The 14,954-nt window shown below is 46.6% G+C and overlaps 1 protein-coding gene across 1 annotated transcript; it reads right to left on the bottom strand.

The window, feature by feature from the left end:
* Nucleotides 1-13,081: 13,081 nt before the first annotated feature.
* Nucleotides 13,082-14,061, bottom strand: LOC100281829 (harpin-induced protein). The gene has a single exon (NM_001291643.1). It carries the CDS (start codon nt 14,012-14,014, stop codon nt 13,283-13,285), a length of 732 nt encoding a protein of 243 aa, NP_001278572.1. The 5' UTR covers nt 14,015-14,061; the 3' UTR covers nt 13,082-13,282.
* Nucleotides 14,062-14,954: the final 893 nt, after the last annotated feature.

Here is a 14,954-nt window from a genome sequence, read left to right as displayed (position 1 = left end):
CCAATCCGAATCTTGAAGTGCTTCCTCTACCCTGTGCGGCTCAATAGAGGAAACAAAAGAGTAATGTTCACAAAAATGTGCAACACGAGATCTAGTAGTTACCCCCTTATGAATGTCGCCGAGGATGGTGTCGACGGGGTGATCTCGTTGGATTGCTTGGTGGACTCTTGGGTGTGCCGGTCTTTGCTCTTCATCCTCCTTGTCTTGATCATTTGCATCTCCCCCTTGATCATTGTCGTCATCTTGAGGTGGCTCATTTGCTTGATCTTCTACTTCATCAACTTGAGCTTCATCCTCATTTTGAGTCGGAGGAGATGCTTGTGTGGAGGAGGACGATTGATCTTGTGTATTTGGAGGCTCTTCGGATTCCTTAGGACACACATCCCCAATGGACATGTTCCTTAGCGCGATGCACGGAGCCTCTTCATCACCTGTCTCATCAAGATCAACTTGCTCTACTTGAGAGCCATTAGTCTCATCAAACACAACGTCACAAGAAACTTCAACTTGTCCAGAGGACTTGTTAAAGACTCTATATGCCCTTGTGTTTGAATCATATCCTAGTAAAAAGCCTTCTACAGTCTTAGGAGCAAATTTAGATTTTCTACCTCTCTTAACAAGAATAAAGCATTTGCTACCAAAGACTCTAAAATATGAAATGTTGGGCTTTTTACCGGTTAGGAGTTCATATGATGTCTTCTTGAGGATTCGGTGAAGATATAACCGGTTGATGGCGTAGCAAGCGGTGTTGACCGCCTCGGCCCAAAACCGATCTGAAGTCTTGTACTCATCAAGCATGGTTCTTGCCATGTCCAATAGAGTTCGATTCTTCCTCTCCACTACACCATTTTGCTGTGGCGTGTAGGGAGAAGAGAACTCATGCTTGATGCCCTCCTCCTCAAGGAAGCCTTCAATTTGAGAGTTCTTGAACTTTGTCCCGTTGTCGCTTCTTATTTTCTTGATCCTTAAAGCGAACTCATTTTGAGCCTGTCTCAAGAATCCTTTTAAGGTCTCTTGGGTTTGAGATTTTTCCTGCAAAAAGAATACCCAAGTGAAGCGAGAATAATCATCCACAATTACAAGACAATACTTACTCCCGCCGATGCTTATGTAAGCAATCGGGCCGAATAGATCCATGTGGAGTAGCTCAAGCGGCCTGTCGGTCGTCATGATGTTCTTGTGTGGATGATGGACACCAACTTGCTTTCCTGCTTGGCATGCACTACAAATCCTGTCTTTCTCAAAATGAACATTTGTTAGTCCTAAAATGTGTTCTCCCTTTAGAAGCTTATGAAGGTTCTTCATCCCAACATGGGCCAGTCGGCGGTGCCAGAGCCAACCCATGTTAGTCTTAGCAATTAAGCAAGTGTCAAGTTCAGCTCTATCAAAATCTACCAAGTATAGCTAACCCTCTAACACTCCCTTAAATGCTATTGAATCATCACTTCTTCTAAAGACAGTGACACCTACATCAGTGAATAAACAGTTGTAGCCATTTGACATAATTGAGAAACGGAAAGCAAATTGTAATCTAATGAATCTACAAGAAAGACATTGGAAATAGAATGGTCAGGAGATATAGCTATTTTACCAAGACCTTTGACCAAACCTTGATTTCCATCCCCGAATGTGATAGCTCGTTGGGGATCTTGGTTTTTCTCATAGGAGGAGAACATTTTCTTCTCCCCTGTCATGTGGTTTGTGCACCCGCTGTCGATGATCCAACTTGAGCCCCCGGATGCATAAACCTACAAAACAAGTTTAGTTCTTGACTTTAGGTACCCAAATGGTTTTGGGTCCTTTGGCATTAGAAACAAGAACTTTGGGTATCCAAACACAAGTTTTTGACCCCTTGTGCTTGCCCCCAACATATTTGGCAACTACTTTGTCGGATTTGTTAGTCAACACATAAGATGCATCAAAAGTTTTAAATGAAAGGCTATGTTCATTTGATGCACTAGGAGTTTTCTTCTTAGGCAACTTGGCACGGGTTGGTTGCCTAGAGCTAGATGTCTCACCCTTATATATAAAAGCATGGTTAGGGCCAGAGTGAGACTTCCTAGAATGAATTCTCCTAATTTTGTCCTCAGGATAACCGGCAGGGTATAAAATGTAACCCTCGTTATCCTGAGGCATGGGAGCCTTGCCCTTTACAAAATTAGACAATCTTTTAGGAGGGGCATTAAGTTTAACGTTGTCTCCCCTTTGGAAGCCAATGCCATCCTTGATGCCAGGACGTCTCCCACTATAGAGCATAGTTCTAGCAAATTTAAATTTTTCATTTTCTAAGTTATGCTCGGCAATTTTAGCATCTAGTTTTGCTATATGATCATTTTGTTGTTTAATTAAAGTCATGTGATCATGAATAGCATCAACATCAATATCTCTACATCTAGTACAAATAGATACATGCTCAACTATAGATGTAGGAGTTTTGCAAGATTTTAATTCTACAACCTTAGCATGTAATATGCCGCTTTCACTTCTAAGGTTAGAAATAGTAACATTGCAAACATCAAAATCTTTAGCCTTAGCAAGCAATTTTTCATTTTCATTTCTAAGGCTAGCAAGTGAAATGTTCAAATCTTTAATCCTAGCAAGTAAATCATCATTATTATCTCTAGGATTGGAACTTAAATCATTACAAATATGAGAATCAACCTTAGCTAACAAATTAGCATTCTCATTTCTAAGGTTGTCTATAGTCTCATGGCAAGTGCTTAGCTCACTAGACAATTTTTCACATTTTTCTATTTCTAGGGCATAAGCATTTTTAACCTTAACATGCTTCTTATTTTCTTTAATAAGGAAGTCCTCTTGGGTGTCCAAGAGATCATCCTTTTCATGAATGGCACTAATCAATTCATTAAGTTTCTCTTTTTGTTGCATGTTGAGGTTGGCAAAAAGAGATCGCAAGTTATCTTCCTCATCACTAACATTTTCATCACTAGAGGATTCATATCTAGTGGAGGATTTATATTTAACCTTCTTCTTTTTGCCGTCCTTTGCCATGAGGCACTTGTGGCCGACGTTGGGGAAGAGGAGTCCCTTGGTGACGGCGATGTTGGCGGCGTCCTCGTCGGAGGAGGAGTCGGTGGAGCTCTCGTCGGAGTCCCACTCGCGGCACACGTGGGCATCGCCGCCCCTCTTCTTGTGGTACCTCTTCTTTTCTCTCCTCTTGCCCTTCTTGTCATCGCCCCTGTCACTGTCACTAGAAATAGGACATTTGGCTATAAAGTGACCGGGCTTACCACATTTGTAGCAAACCTTCTTGGAGCGGGGCTTGCAGTCTTTCCCCCTCCTTTGTTTGAGGATTTGGCGGAAGCTCTTGATGACGAGCGCCATTTCCTCATTGTCGAGCTTGGAGGCGTCGATTGGTTGTCTACTTGGTGTAGACTCCTCCTTCTTTTCCTCCGTCGCCTTGAATGCGATGGGTTGAGCTTCGGATGTGGAGGGATCATCAAGCTCGTTGATCTTCCTTGAGCCTTCGATCATGCACTCAAAACTTACAAAATTCCCGATTACTTCCTCAGGGGTCATTAGTGTATATCTTGGGTTGCCACGGATTAATTGAACTTGAGTAGGGTTAAGGAAAATAAGAGATCTTAGAATAACCTTAACCACCTCGTGGTCATCCCACTTTTTGCTCCCGAGGTTGCGCACTTGATTCACCAAGGTCTTGAGTCGGTTGTACATGTTTTGTGGCTCCTCCCCTTTGCGAAGCCGGAACCGACCGAGCTCCCCCTCGATCGTCTCCCGCTTGGTGATCTTTGTCAGCTCATCTCCTTCGTGTGCGGTTTTGAGCACATCCCAAACCTCCTTAGCGCTCTTCAACCCTTGCACTTTGTTATACTCCTCTGTACTTAGAGAGGCGAGGAGTATTGTTGTTGCTTGAGAGTTGAAGTGCTCGATTTGGGCTACCTCATCCTCATCATAGTCTTCATCCCCTACGGATGGTACCTGTGCACCAAACTCAACAACATCCCATATACTTTTGTGGAGTGAGGTTAGATGAAATCGCATTAAATCACTCCACCTAGCATAATCCTCACCATCAAATGTTGGTGGTTTGCCTAATGGGACGGAAAGTAAAGGTGTATGTTTAGAAATGCGAGGGTAGCGTAGGGGAATCTTACTATACTTCTTGCGCTCTTGGCGCTTAGAAGTGAAGGACGCCACGTCGGAGCTGGAGGTGGATGTTGATGAAGAGTCGGTCTCGTAGTAGACCACTTTCCTCATCTTCTTTTTCTTGTCCCCACTCCGACGAGGCTTGTGAGAAGAGGATTTCTCCTTCTTCTCTTTGTGTGAAGAAGATTTCTTCTCCTTCCCTTTGGAGGAGTCCTTCTTCTTCTCCTTCCCTTTTAAGGAGTCTTTCTTCTCCTTTCTCTTGGTGCGGGACTCTTCCGATGAAGCGCTCCCGTGGCTTGTAGTGGGCTTTTCGCCGGTCTCCATCTCCTTCTTGGCGTGATCTCCCGACATCACTTCGAGCGGTTAGGCTCTAATGAAGCACCGGGCTCTGATACCAATTGATAGTCGCCTAGAGGGGGGTGAATAGGGCGAAACTGAAATTTACAAATATAAATACAACTACAAGCCGGGTTAGCGTTAGAAATAAAACTGAGTCCGCGAGAGGGTGTAAAACAAATCGCAAGCGAGTAAAGCGGTGAGACACAAGGATTTGTTTTACCGAGGTTCGGTTCTCGCAAACCTACTCCCCGTTGAGGAGGCCACAATGGACGGGTCTCTTTCAACCCTTCCCTCTCTCAAACGGTCCCTCGGACCGAGTGAGCTTCTCTTCTCAAATCACTTGGGAATCAAACTTCCCGCAAGGACCACCACACAATTTGTGTCTCTTGCCTCAATTACAAGTGAGTATGATCACAAGAAAGAATGCGAAAGAAAATAAGCGATCCAAGCGCAAGAGCTCAAATGAACACTACAAATCACTCTCTCTAGTCACTAAGGCTTTGTGAGGAGTTGGGAGAGGATTTGATCTCTTTTGGTGTGCTTTGCAATGAATGCTAGCTCTTGTATAGTGGTTGGAAGCTGGAAAACTTGGATGCAATGAATGGTGGGGTGGTTGGGGTATTTATAGCCCCAACCACCAAACATGACCGTTGGTGGAGGCTGTCTGTCGTATGGTGCACCGGACAGTCCGGTGTACACCGGACATGTCCGGTGCGCCAGCCACGTCACCAATGTCGTTGGATTCCGACCGTTGGAGCTTCTGTCTTCTGGGCCCGCCTGGATGTCCGGTGCACACCGGACATGAACTGTTCAATATCCGGTGCGCCAGTATGGGCGTGCCTGACTTCTGCGCGCTTCTGGCGCGCATTAAATGCGCCTGCAGGTGACCGTTGGCGCGAAGTAGTCGTTGCTCTGCTGGTTCACCGGACAGTCCGGTGTACACCGGACATGTCCGGTGAATTATAGCGGAGCAGCCGCTGCGTTTTCCCGAGGCTGGCGAGTTCCGGAGGCCGCTCTTCCTTGGAGCACCGGACACTGTCCGGTGTACACCGGACAGTCCGGTGAATTATAGCGGAGTGCCTCTGGAAATTCCCGAAGGTGGCAAGTTTGAGTTGGAGTCCTCTGGTGCACCGGACAGTCCGGTGCCCCCAGACCAGAGGTGCCTTCGGTTGCCCCTTTGCTCCTTTGTTGAAATCCAATACTTGATCTTTTTATTGGCTAAGTGTGAACCTTTTACACCTGTATAATCTATACAATAGGGCAAACTAGTTAGTCCAATTATTTGTGTTGGGCAATTCAACCACCAAAATCAATTAGGAAAATAGGTGTAAGCCTATCTCCCTTTCACTATCTCTTATTTTATTGAGATGATATACACTTTTTTAGTAATTGTTGATAAAATTTTGACCAACTTATTAAAAGCAATGCTTTAACCATTATTTGTTGATCAGCCTTACACTACATATGAGCCCCACCGTAAGTGAGCTCATGCACATTATTCCCCAAACTTGTTGAGCGATTAACATTTGTGAGCTCACCCTTGCAATAACCCCTCAGGTGAAGAGCAGGTGCCCCCAGAGGACTACTATGACGAGATCTATGTGTCTTCTCCCTGTCAGCTTAATGGCACCGAGGGATAATAATATTAGTTCACGTTATTTATTATCAGTTATTTTGTAAGACATTTTCATTATATAATAAAAATTATGACATTTGTCACTATACACATTGTATGTGTTGATCTTGTTTGGCGCACATATGAGACGCACACGTGTATGCCCTTAAAACCGGGTGTGACACCTCGCGTGTTGCCCCTGCCTCCCCGACCCCCTGCCCCGCCATGACAGACCCCCATGGTCCCCTCCCTCACCTTCACCATTTGCCTCCTCCTCGATGCTCGCACCTCTGATAAGGAACTCGAGGGGCTCGTGGCCGACGTCGAGGCGCTCAAGACTCCATCCAGGGCCACGACGAGTTGTCTTATTCGTACATCCAGGGCCACGACGAGTTGTCTTATCCGTACATACGCTACTTCCACGAGGTGGACGAGGAGCTCATGTGTCGCCTGATCTAGGTCAACGTCCAGGGCGTCACGCGGGTCACGCGTGTTGTGCTGCCAGGCATGGTCGAGACTCGAGAGGAAGTGTGACACCATTTGCACATTATCAACATCGGCTCCAGTGCCACCTCTGATGTGCCTTCCTATGTGTCTATTCTGTCCACCACCACCAAAGTCACAATACTAACAAGTGTTTTCCTCGCATCTCTCTAGCTAAATCAATAAGGACATGTTCGTTTGAGCCGAAATTCACCTCAAAATTGTTCCAGTTCATCAAACCCTATATTAATTAGACAAATAATCTGGCTAGGAATAGTTACGGGTGACCATTTCTTAGGAACCAAACAGGCTCTAAAGATATAGTTAGGTATATTGTAAAATCGGAAAAGGCTACAAACATTCCACCACGGCTACACATTTAAGGGCATGAATCTCAGGTGCCCTGACAATATAAAACAACAATCTACAATTTCATTACTATGAAGATTTCTCTCGTCCATACTATACCAAACATATCATACTATCAAGATTTGTACATGTTGAGCAAGCTTTAAATAAAAAATATCGGCTGACTAATCTTTTTGAATTTCAATATATCTTTCATAACGTGTTCACTCCATAGCAACGCACGAACATTCATCTAATACATTAGATAAGCACACAATGATCTCCTTATATAATCCATCTAATAAAGGTATGTTTGATAGAACTCTTGCTTACTCAAAAACAACGCTAACTTTAGCTTTTCCAAAAAAGTAACTTTTTAGTAGAGCTAAAGTCATTTTGTAAATCATTAAAAACATATTTGTCGGTACCCTAAAACAGGGGTACCCCTAACTACTGTATGAAGACACAGTACCCACGCGGCTATCTTTGGTCACGTGGTAAAGGAGCTGTGCGTGGGGCCAGGCCGTGACTCACCCCAGTCCCCAGCTTCGAGTGACTACTCTGGGCCAGCAACAGCACCCGACCCCACCATGTGGCCAGAGAAGAAGATATACTCAAAGGTGTCAACAGTGAGTCCGGACCCCCATGGGAAAGTGTCGGACCCCTGTATATACAGACTGGGCCTCCGGGTAAGGTCCAGTACCTCCACGGGCGCAAACTGGACCCCTAGGATGGGATCCGGACCCCTCTGTGTGGGGTCCGGGCCGCTCACAGCAGGGTCCCGGGATTTTGGGACAGAGAATACCCAGGCCTTAATCAAGGCCAGGCGGGGGTCCAGAGCCGACACGTGTCCGGACCTTATCGTATACGCTTCTGCTCCCCGCCCAAGCGAAGACTCAATGCTGTCGCGTGGCCTACCACACGTGACGTAAGCCAATGGGTGGAGCCTGACGTAATGCCTCTGAGCTACGCGGCCTCTGCATTTATTGAGGATAAGGCGCGTCGTCTGTCCATTCCACTGGCAGGCAGTGTGCCGCCTCTGCATTTATTGAGATATGTCCATTCCCCTGGCATGCGGTGACCTGTCCATTCCCCTGGCAGGCGGCGACATGTCCATTCCGCAGGCGGCGTGCCTGTCAATTCCACTGGCAGACAACACTCATACTGCCACGTGCACTACGCTCATCATTACTCGCACGTTACCAAGGAAGCAGTCACCGCATATCAATACTGCGTGGACTGCGAACATCATGGCACCAGGAGATTGCTCAGGCGTTACTTGCATTAGTTACTCCTATAATGTGTTCCTTCCGTTATGTTCCTGAGCCCAAGCGTTACTTGCATTAGTTACTCCTATAATGTGTTCCTTCCGTTATGTTCCTAAGCCTACATGTCAGGGCTCAGGATTCTTGTATGTGCCTCCCTTGAGCTATAAATCAGAAGTCACACAACATTACAAGGCAAACTCTCAAGTTTACTCAAACCCTCAGACGGGCTCACAAGCGCTCAAGCTCTCAGACTCAATACAACACACAGACAGTGGAGTATGGTATTACGCTCCCACGGCGTAAACCACTCTAAATCTTCGTGTACACTCGCTATCATCTATCTCCCAATAGACAGTCAAAACGCTTAGACCCTCCTCATCTTAAAATTTAGGACGGGTGCGTTCTGCCGCCCAGCCGGAGATTTTCCTCTCCGACAATATCTTATCATAGATCTAGAGCCATTTATGGATTCTTTGTAGTACAAAAAGGACTACTTTATATTCTTTTTATAATTAGTCGTTTAAAAAAGTCAGAGCCAAAGAGCTACCAGTTATAATCTTTGTTGTTTATTTCTCTTAAATTATTTATAAGCTACATTATATAATCTATACAATAAACAAACATACTACCCTTTAGACAATAATGCATCATGATTTTCTAGAACATAGCACAATTTATAAAATCACTAAAAGTATTTCAAATTGTCTTTCATAATGTTATATTTAGGTGACTTATATATGTACTTAGAGATTGTTTTAAACTATTTTTTAGAATAATAAAACTAGGCATTAAAAGTATTTTATAGTCTTCATTATTGTGAAAACTAATATTTGTTTTTATAGCGACGTTATGAAATTTGAGGTGGTGTCTCGGGCTCCAATTAATAATAGTGCAGTATTGCATGGATCGTTAGCCACTCAGGCAAGTATGCCAATTGTTGAAGCGGTAGGTTCAACTGGAAGTAATTCTGTTCAATATCCAAATTTAGACAACCACTTGTGACTGCAAGAACATTCTGGTCTGTTCAAAGTTTCATCGTCGCTTATGACTGCAATAACGACGACCTCAGTATGGGGTTCCGGCGCTATATCCTGGCAAAATTACGACCTATGAAGATAACGATAGAAACCCAAAATTTGGCAAATTGGCACACCATTCCCACAAACATGAAAAGGCTTGCGAGATCTCGTGACCAGATTGCTGGTTTTACTATCCGAAGGCAAACTTGGACGGCACAACACGGACAAAGAGCAGTCCATCCATAGGTCCCTCGTTCAGTTCGCTGCAGTAATCATGAAAATGTCGCCGTGGAAACAGATGTAATGGAACAAAAATCCAAATCACACATCCACGAAACCACGGATCATGAGCGTTTCTCTGCGAAGATTATGATTGTTAGGGAGGCATCAGCGCACCTCTCTGCTGGGATCTTCGCGACAAAAGCCTATTTTTTTTGTTTAGTTTGACAACGACGAATGTGGCATACGAGCCCGGGTCTCGCAGAGGATTATGCAGAGAGCGAGATGGCTAGGACGCGCCTGCAAGCCGTATTCGAGGGGTAAAAACTGGATGACGCCGCACGAAGAAGGGCGGCGGATCCCCAGGTCCCTCGATCCAAAGCAAACCGAGCAAGAAAAAAAAAGAAACAAAAAATGCTGGCCTCGATAGATGAAGAAGATCGGATGCTCAGCGAATACGAACCAAAGGTAAAAGGTGAACATCAGATCGCCATCGGAGGCGATTGATCAGGGTTGTGTGTACCTCGTCATCGCACCCTACCATGGAAAGACAAAAGGATCCCGAAAAAAAACGCAGAGGAAAGTGGCGGATCTCTGAAACCAAACATGACGAGGAGGTAGATGCAGATGGCGGCGGCGAGTGCGGGCTTTAGGGTTTCGGGGTTGCGAGGTATAAATAGAAGAGGAGCCGGAGCTGGTCAGGTGGAACGGGAGGAGGAACTGGAACGGCCGTGCGGCCATTGCGCAATCAATGGGCTGGCAAATTGGGCCGGAAGTGTTTGACCCTTTCAGCTGTGCCTTAACTGACGATCAAACCGAGGCCCAAAAGGTGGAAATAGACCGAAGTTTTGACTTCGGTTATTTCTATTACACGTGAATTGGAGAGTATTAAGATGTATTGAAATAGATTTTTAATTTATTTTAAATTTAAACCGACTCAATAACATTCAATCCACATGGATTAGCATCAAACTGAACAAGTCCTTAGCTGAGTGTCGCTGTGGTCTCATGTCATCCACGTCGACTAGAGGAAGCACTAGTCATGCCAACTAGAGATGGCAATGGGTACCCATGACCCGATACCTGATGGGTATTTACTCTATTAGGTTATGTATATGGGCTAAATTGTCTATCCATAGGTTTTTTATTGGGCAAAAACATTCACCCAGTGGGTAAACGGATATTAGAACGTTCCGTCCTCACCTGTACGTGATAAGCCGTGGGTATAAAATACCCGATATAAACTTAGCCTGAAAACATGAATTTAGACTTCAGTCATCCATCTTTTTTTATTATTTAACAACCTTTTGGACGACAATATCATAGAAGGCTTAATAACTATTTGATATTGATGATCATGTAATGTGTTATGTGGTACTATCATAGTGTTGCTACTTTATCCAATTATCTATGGTGTTCTTGAATAGATTATTGAATGATGCTACACTTTTTGTAATGGTATTTAGATGTACTTAACATTTGTATATTGTAGATGTTTAATTTTTGTGGGTACGGATGATATTGGTATGGGTACGGGGGTAAATCCATACCACTAGTGAATATCAGTGACCCGATAGCGCTATTTTTCGTTGTGTGTATAGGTATATGATAGTATTACATAGTAGCTATTTATCTGTTGCTATCTCGGGTGCCAACCCGCAAGATAGACCTTTAGGACGTGATTATTGTCCGCATCAGACCTCGACCAGGTTGAGCAGATCCACCTTGTGTGATTGATTGTCCACATTAGAGCCGTACTAGGTTCAGCAGGCCCACCCTGGCATGATTGGATGCTCACATTAGGGGCCTGTTTGGTTTAGGTTTTTTCTGACCAGCTTTTCTGAGAATTTGATTGTGGGGAGAATCTGGCTGTGTAGAAAATCTGAGTATCATTAGGATTACGTGCGGAGGAAGATAAAGGTGTCCATAGGACTCAGGATCTAGAAAGTGACAGATTCCTACTATTGCAACGACTCAATCGATTATGTGTTTATGTTGATTTTGAATGATTTTTACCCAAACGAATTTTATAGAGGCCGACTAAAAAGTTAAGTGTTTGGCAGTCCATAACAGCTTTTGGTGGCCACAAGCTCTAAAAAGCTGAAACAAACAGGGGCTAGATCCACGAGCTAGGTTAGAGATGGCAATGGGTACCCGCGACACGATACACGATGGGTATTTACTCTATTAGGGTATGTATGTGGGCTAAATATTCTACCTGTGGGGTCTATTATTGAGCAAAAATCTTCACCCAATGGGTAAATGGGTATTAGAACGTTTCAACTTCACCCATACCCGTTAAAACTCGTGGGTATAAAATACCCAATATAAACTTAGCCCAAGCATGAACTTGGATTTAGTCATCCATCATTTTTACTATTTAACAACCTTTTAAGCCATAATGTCATAGAATGCTTAACGACAATTTAATGACCATGTAATGGAAAATATAATGTGCTATGTAGCATTGTCCTAGTGTTACTACTTTATCCAATTATCTTTGGTGTGTTGAATGGATGGTTAAATGATGCTAGAATTTTTGTAATGATATTTAGATAGATATAGTTGACATTTGTATCATATAATATTTTGATAGATGTTTAATTTTTGTGGGTATAGGTGACCCGATGGGTGACCTATACCTACATGGGTATGAGTATGAGGGTAAATCCATACCCACCAGTGTATATGGGTGACCCGATGGGTTATTTTTTGTTGTGGGTACGGGTATGGGATAGTAATACTCGGTGGGTATTTATCCATTGCCATCTCTAAGCTAGGTCCAGCGTAGGGATGGCAGCGTAGGGATGGCAACAGGGATTTCCCCGTCGGGGAATGGCTCCCTATCTCCGTCCCTGCGAACGCTCACGGGGGAGCTTTTTCTCCCATCCCCGTCCCCGTCGGGGAATTTATCCCCGTGGGGAACCTCGCAGAGAATCTGTCCTTAGTAGAACTACAATATTTAAATATAAATTTAAATTAATTGTATCAAATTAATACAAATTTAACAAACAAGATTGAAAATTACAATAGACATCTACTTTAGAGTTTAGTTTGCTATTTTATAACATGTCATGCATTGAGTTTTTATTATAATTCTACCAAATAAATTGACTAACTTGAATAAAAAAGTTTCGTGGGGCGGGTACACGGGGAACGTTTTCCATCCCCCGTTCCCGCGAACCCGACGGGGATTAAATTTGCCCCATTTAGATCCCCGCGGGGACTAGATTAGTCTCATACCCGTCCCCTAACAGAGGAATTTCCCACGGGAAATCGGAGATCGGGTCTCCATTGCCATCTCTAGTACAGCGCACTCAATCCTGCCCGCTAGCCAGACTCAACATCAACGTGGCCGGCAAGGTTCTCTCCTCGACCTTGGCTGAGGCTGTCTCAACAACAACAACGGTCTGTAAATATAATGACCATGTAATATATACGGATGATCATGGGTTACCATGTATTATGTAATATCCATAATCATCCGTATCACTCTATATACGTATATAATGTAATGTTTCTGTCACTGTACGCCAATGTTCAGGAGTATTCAATTTCGGCGCGCCAAATACTAGTGAGTATTATTGGAGCACCACTAGGCTGCAGCTCAGTTATAGCTTAGCCGCCACCAGTCAAAATAACTGACTCACCATCATCAATTGGTCATCGAATTGTGCCCAAAGTCTGTCCTCTGTAAACGAGACTAGCCGACAGGAGTGTTATTGGATCATCATTCGGCGGCAGTTCAGTTATAGCTGCCACCGTAACTATCTCCGCCGGTCATCGCCGGCGGTAAAGAGAAAGGGCAAAAACTACACCGGCCGGCTCACCCACAGACTACAGCTGACGAAGAGTAGACCACGTCAGCGCCCGAAGTCCGCGACGCACGCGGGGTTGCCGGCGACGGCGACGGCCGCGGCAGAGACGCGGAGCGCGACGCGGCACCGCATGGCGACGCGCACGGTGCGGCGGCCGTAGAGCCCGCCGAGCAGGCTGAGCCTGCCGTCGACGGCGGTGCGCGTGGCGAGGCGCACCTCGCCGCCGCCGAACAGCACCTGGGCGACCACGGCGGGCGCGACCCTGTCGACGAGCACGTCGACGTCGGCGGCCACCCGGCTGGCACCGCGCGCGGGGACCTCCCCGGGCGGCGCGCGGCCCACGCCGACGGGGCCCGGGTCCGCCGCGCCGTCCACGAAGATCTCCGTGGCGCTGGCGCCGAACCGCATGGACTCGTAGTTGGGGTTGCGGACCACGATGGCGCCGGACAGCGTGACGTTGATCCGCAGCGGGCGCGCCGGGGACGCGGCGTCCAGGCGCACGCTGAAGCGCCTGACGGCCACGGACTCCATGGACAGCGTCGGGTCCCGCACCCTGAGCACGGTGAGCGACAGCGACAGCACCGCCGCCGCGGCCAGCGCGCCGCCGACGGCCACGCCGCAGCACGCCCGCCGCAGCCAGCGGCGGCCGTGCCCCGCCGACGGTGTCGGGGCATCGGCGCCACCGTCGCGGGCCTTGTTGGCGCTGGCGGCGTCAATTACAACGAAGGGAGCGGAGGCTTTGGTGGGCTTGGTCGGCGGGTTGGCGGCGTCGGCCATGGGTCGTGGTGGTGCTGGAGCGCGTGCCGGGGACAGCCGGCATTGGTTGTGTCACTTGTGTGGTGTTGCTGAACACGATCGAGATGATTAAGGCGGGCAGGGCAGGTACTTGTCACACACCACGGTGACCATGCTCGGTGGTTGGGGAGTTGGACGTCCCGTTCGGTGCTCTGTTTGCACCGGTGGGGGATTAAATTGGGTCAGCGAGCTTGATTGCCTGGCCTGGCTACGGCTGCTTCTCTGCTCGACACGACGAGAAGGGACGAGTACGTACGTGCCATGACGATGTTGATTGCTGGCAGTTGGGTTACACGAAGGCCACGTGGTCCTGAACCTGAACCTGAACCAGACCAGGCCTTCCACGGACGGGCTTCCATTCTAGTGCTCGAGCTCGGGGAGGTGCTCTCCGAATGGACCAAGGCATGTCGTCCAGCTACGGCCTCCGAGGGAGGACAAGGCTGGCATGGCGGAGCCTCTCCGTCGACGCCAGTTTCTTCTTCGTTCTATATATGTGCTTGCCTGCGTTCTGTAGAAGCAAATCCCTCGAACGCTACACTTTTTTTTTTGTCTGCGCAGCTTTCTAAAAACAATCCAGATTCTCATAACTTGATATGTGGCGTTCCCGGCTGCGGCCGTGCTCTATTCCCGGTCGGCGTGGACACAGTAAAATGCGGTGCGCTTGCGGCGGATACCCGCCGTGTCGTGTCCGTGGTTCCTTTCCACGAGACCAATCGGTCCAGGATCTCGCCCGGGCGTTGTCAGACACCTCCCGCGTTCGTGTTCCGGCCGCGCACCCGCCACTGGATGAGGTAAAACATGCAGGAAATTTGAATAAACGAATCTCCAGCGCATATTACTTTTTTTTTATCATCACAAAATAGTGCCGAGATGATTCGCAGGGGCAGCACCAAAAAAACGTACAGCAAGGCGGAGCCACAAC

This window comes from Zea mays, chromosome 6, assembly GCF_902167145.1.
Source record: "Zea mays cultivar B73 chromosome 6, Zm-B73-REFERENCE-NAM-5.0, whole genome shotgun sequence".
Lineage (NCBI taxonomy): Eukaryota > Viridiplantae > Streptophyta > Magnoliopsida > Poales > Poaceae > Zea > Zea mays.
Note: the sequence above shows the minus strand (reverse complement) of the source record. Positions and strands in the feature narration are given on the sequence as shown.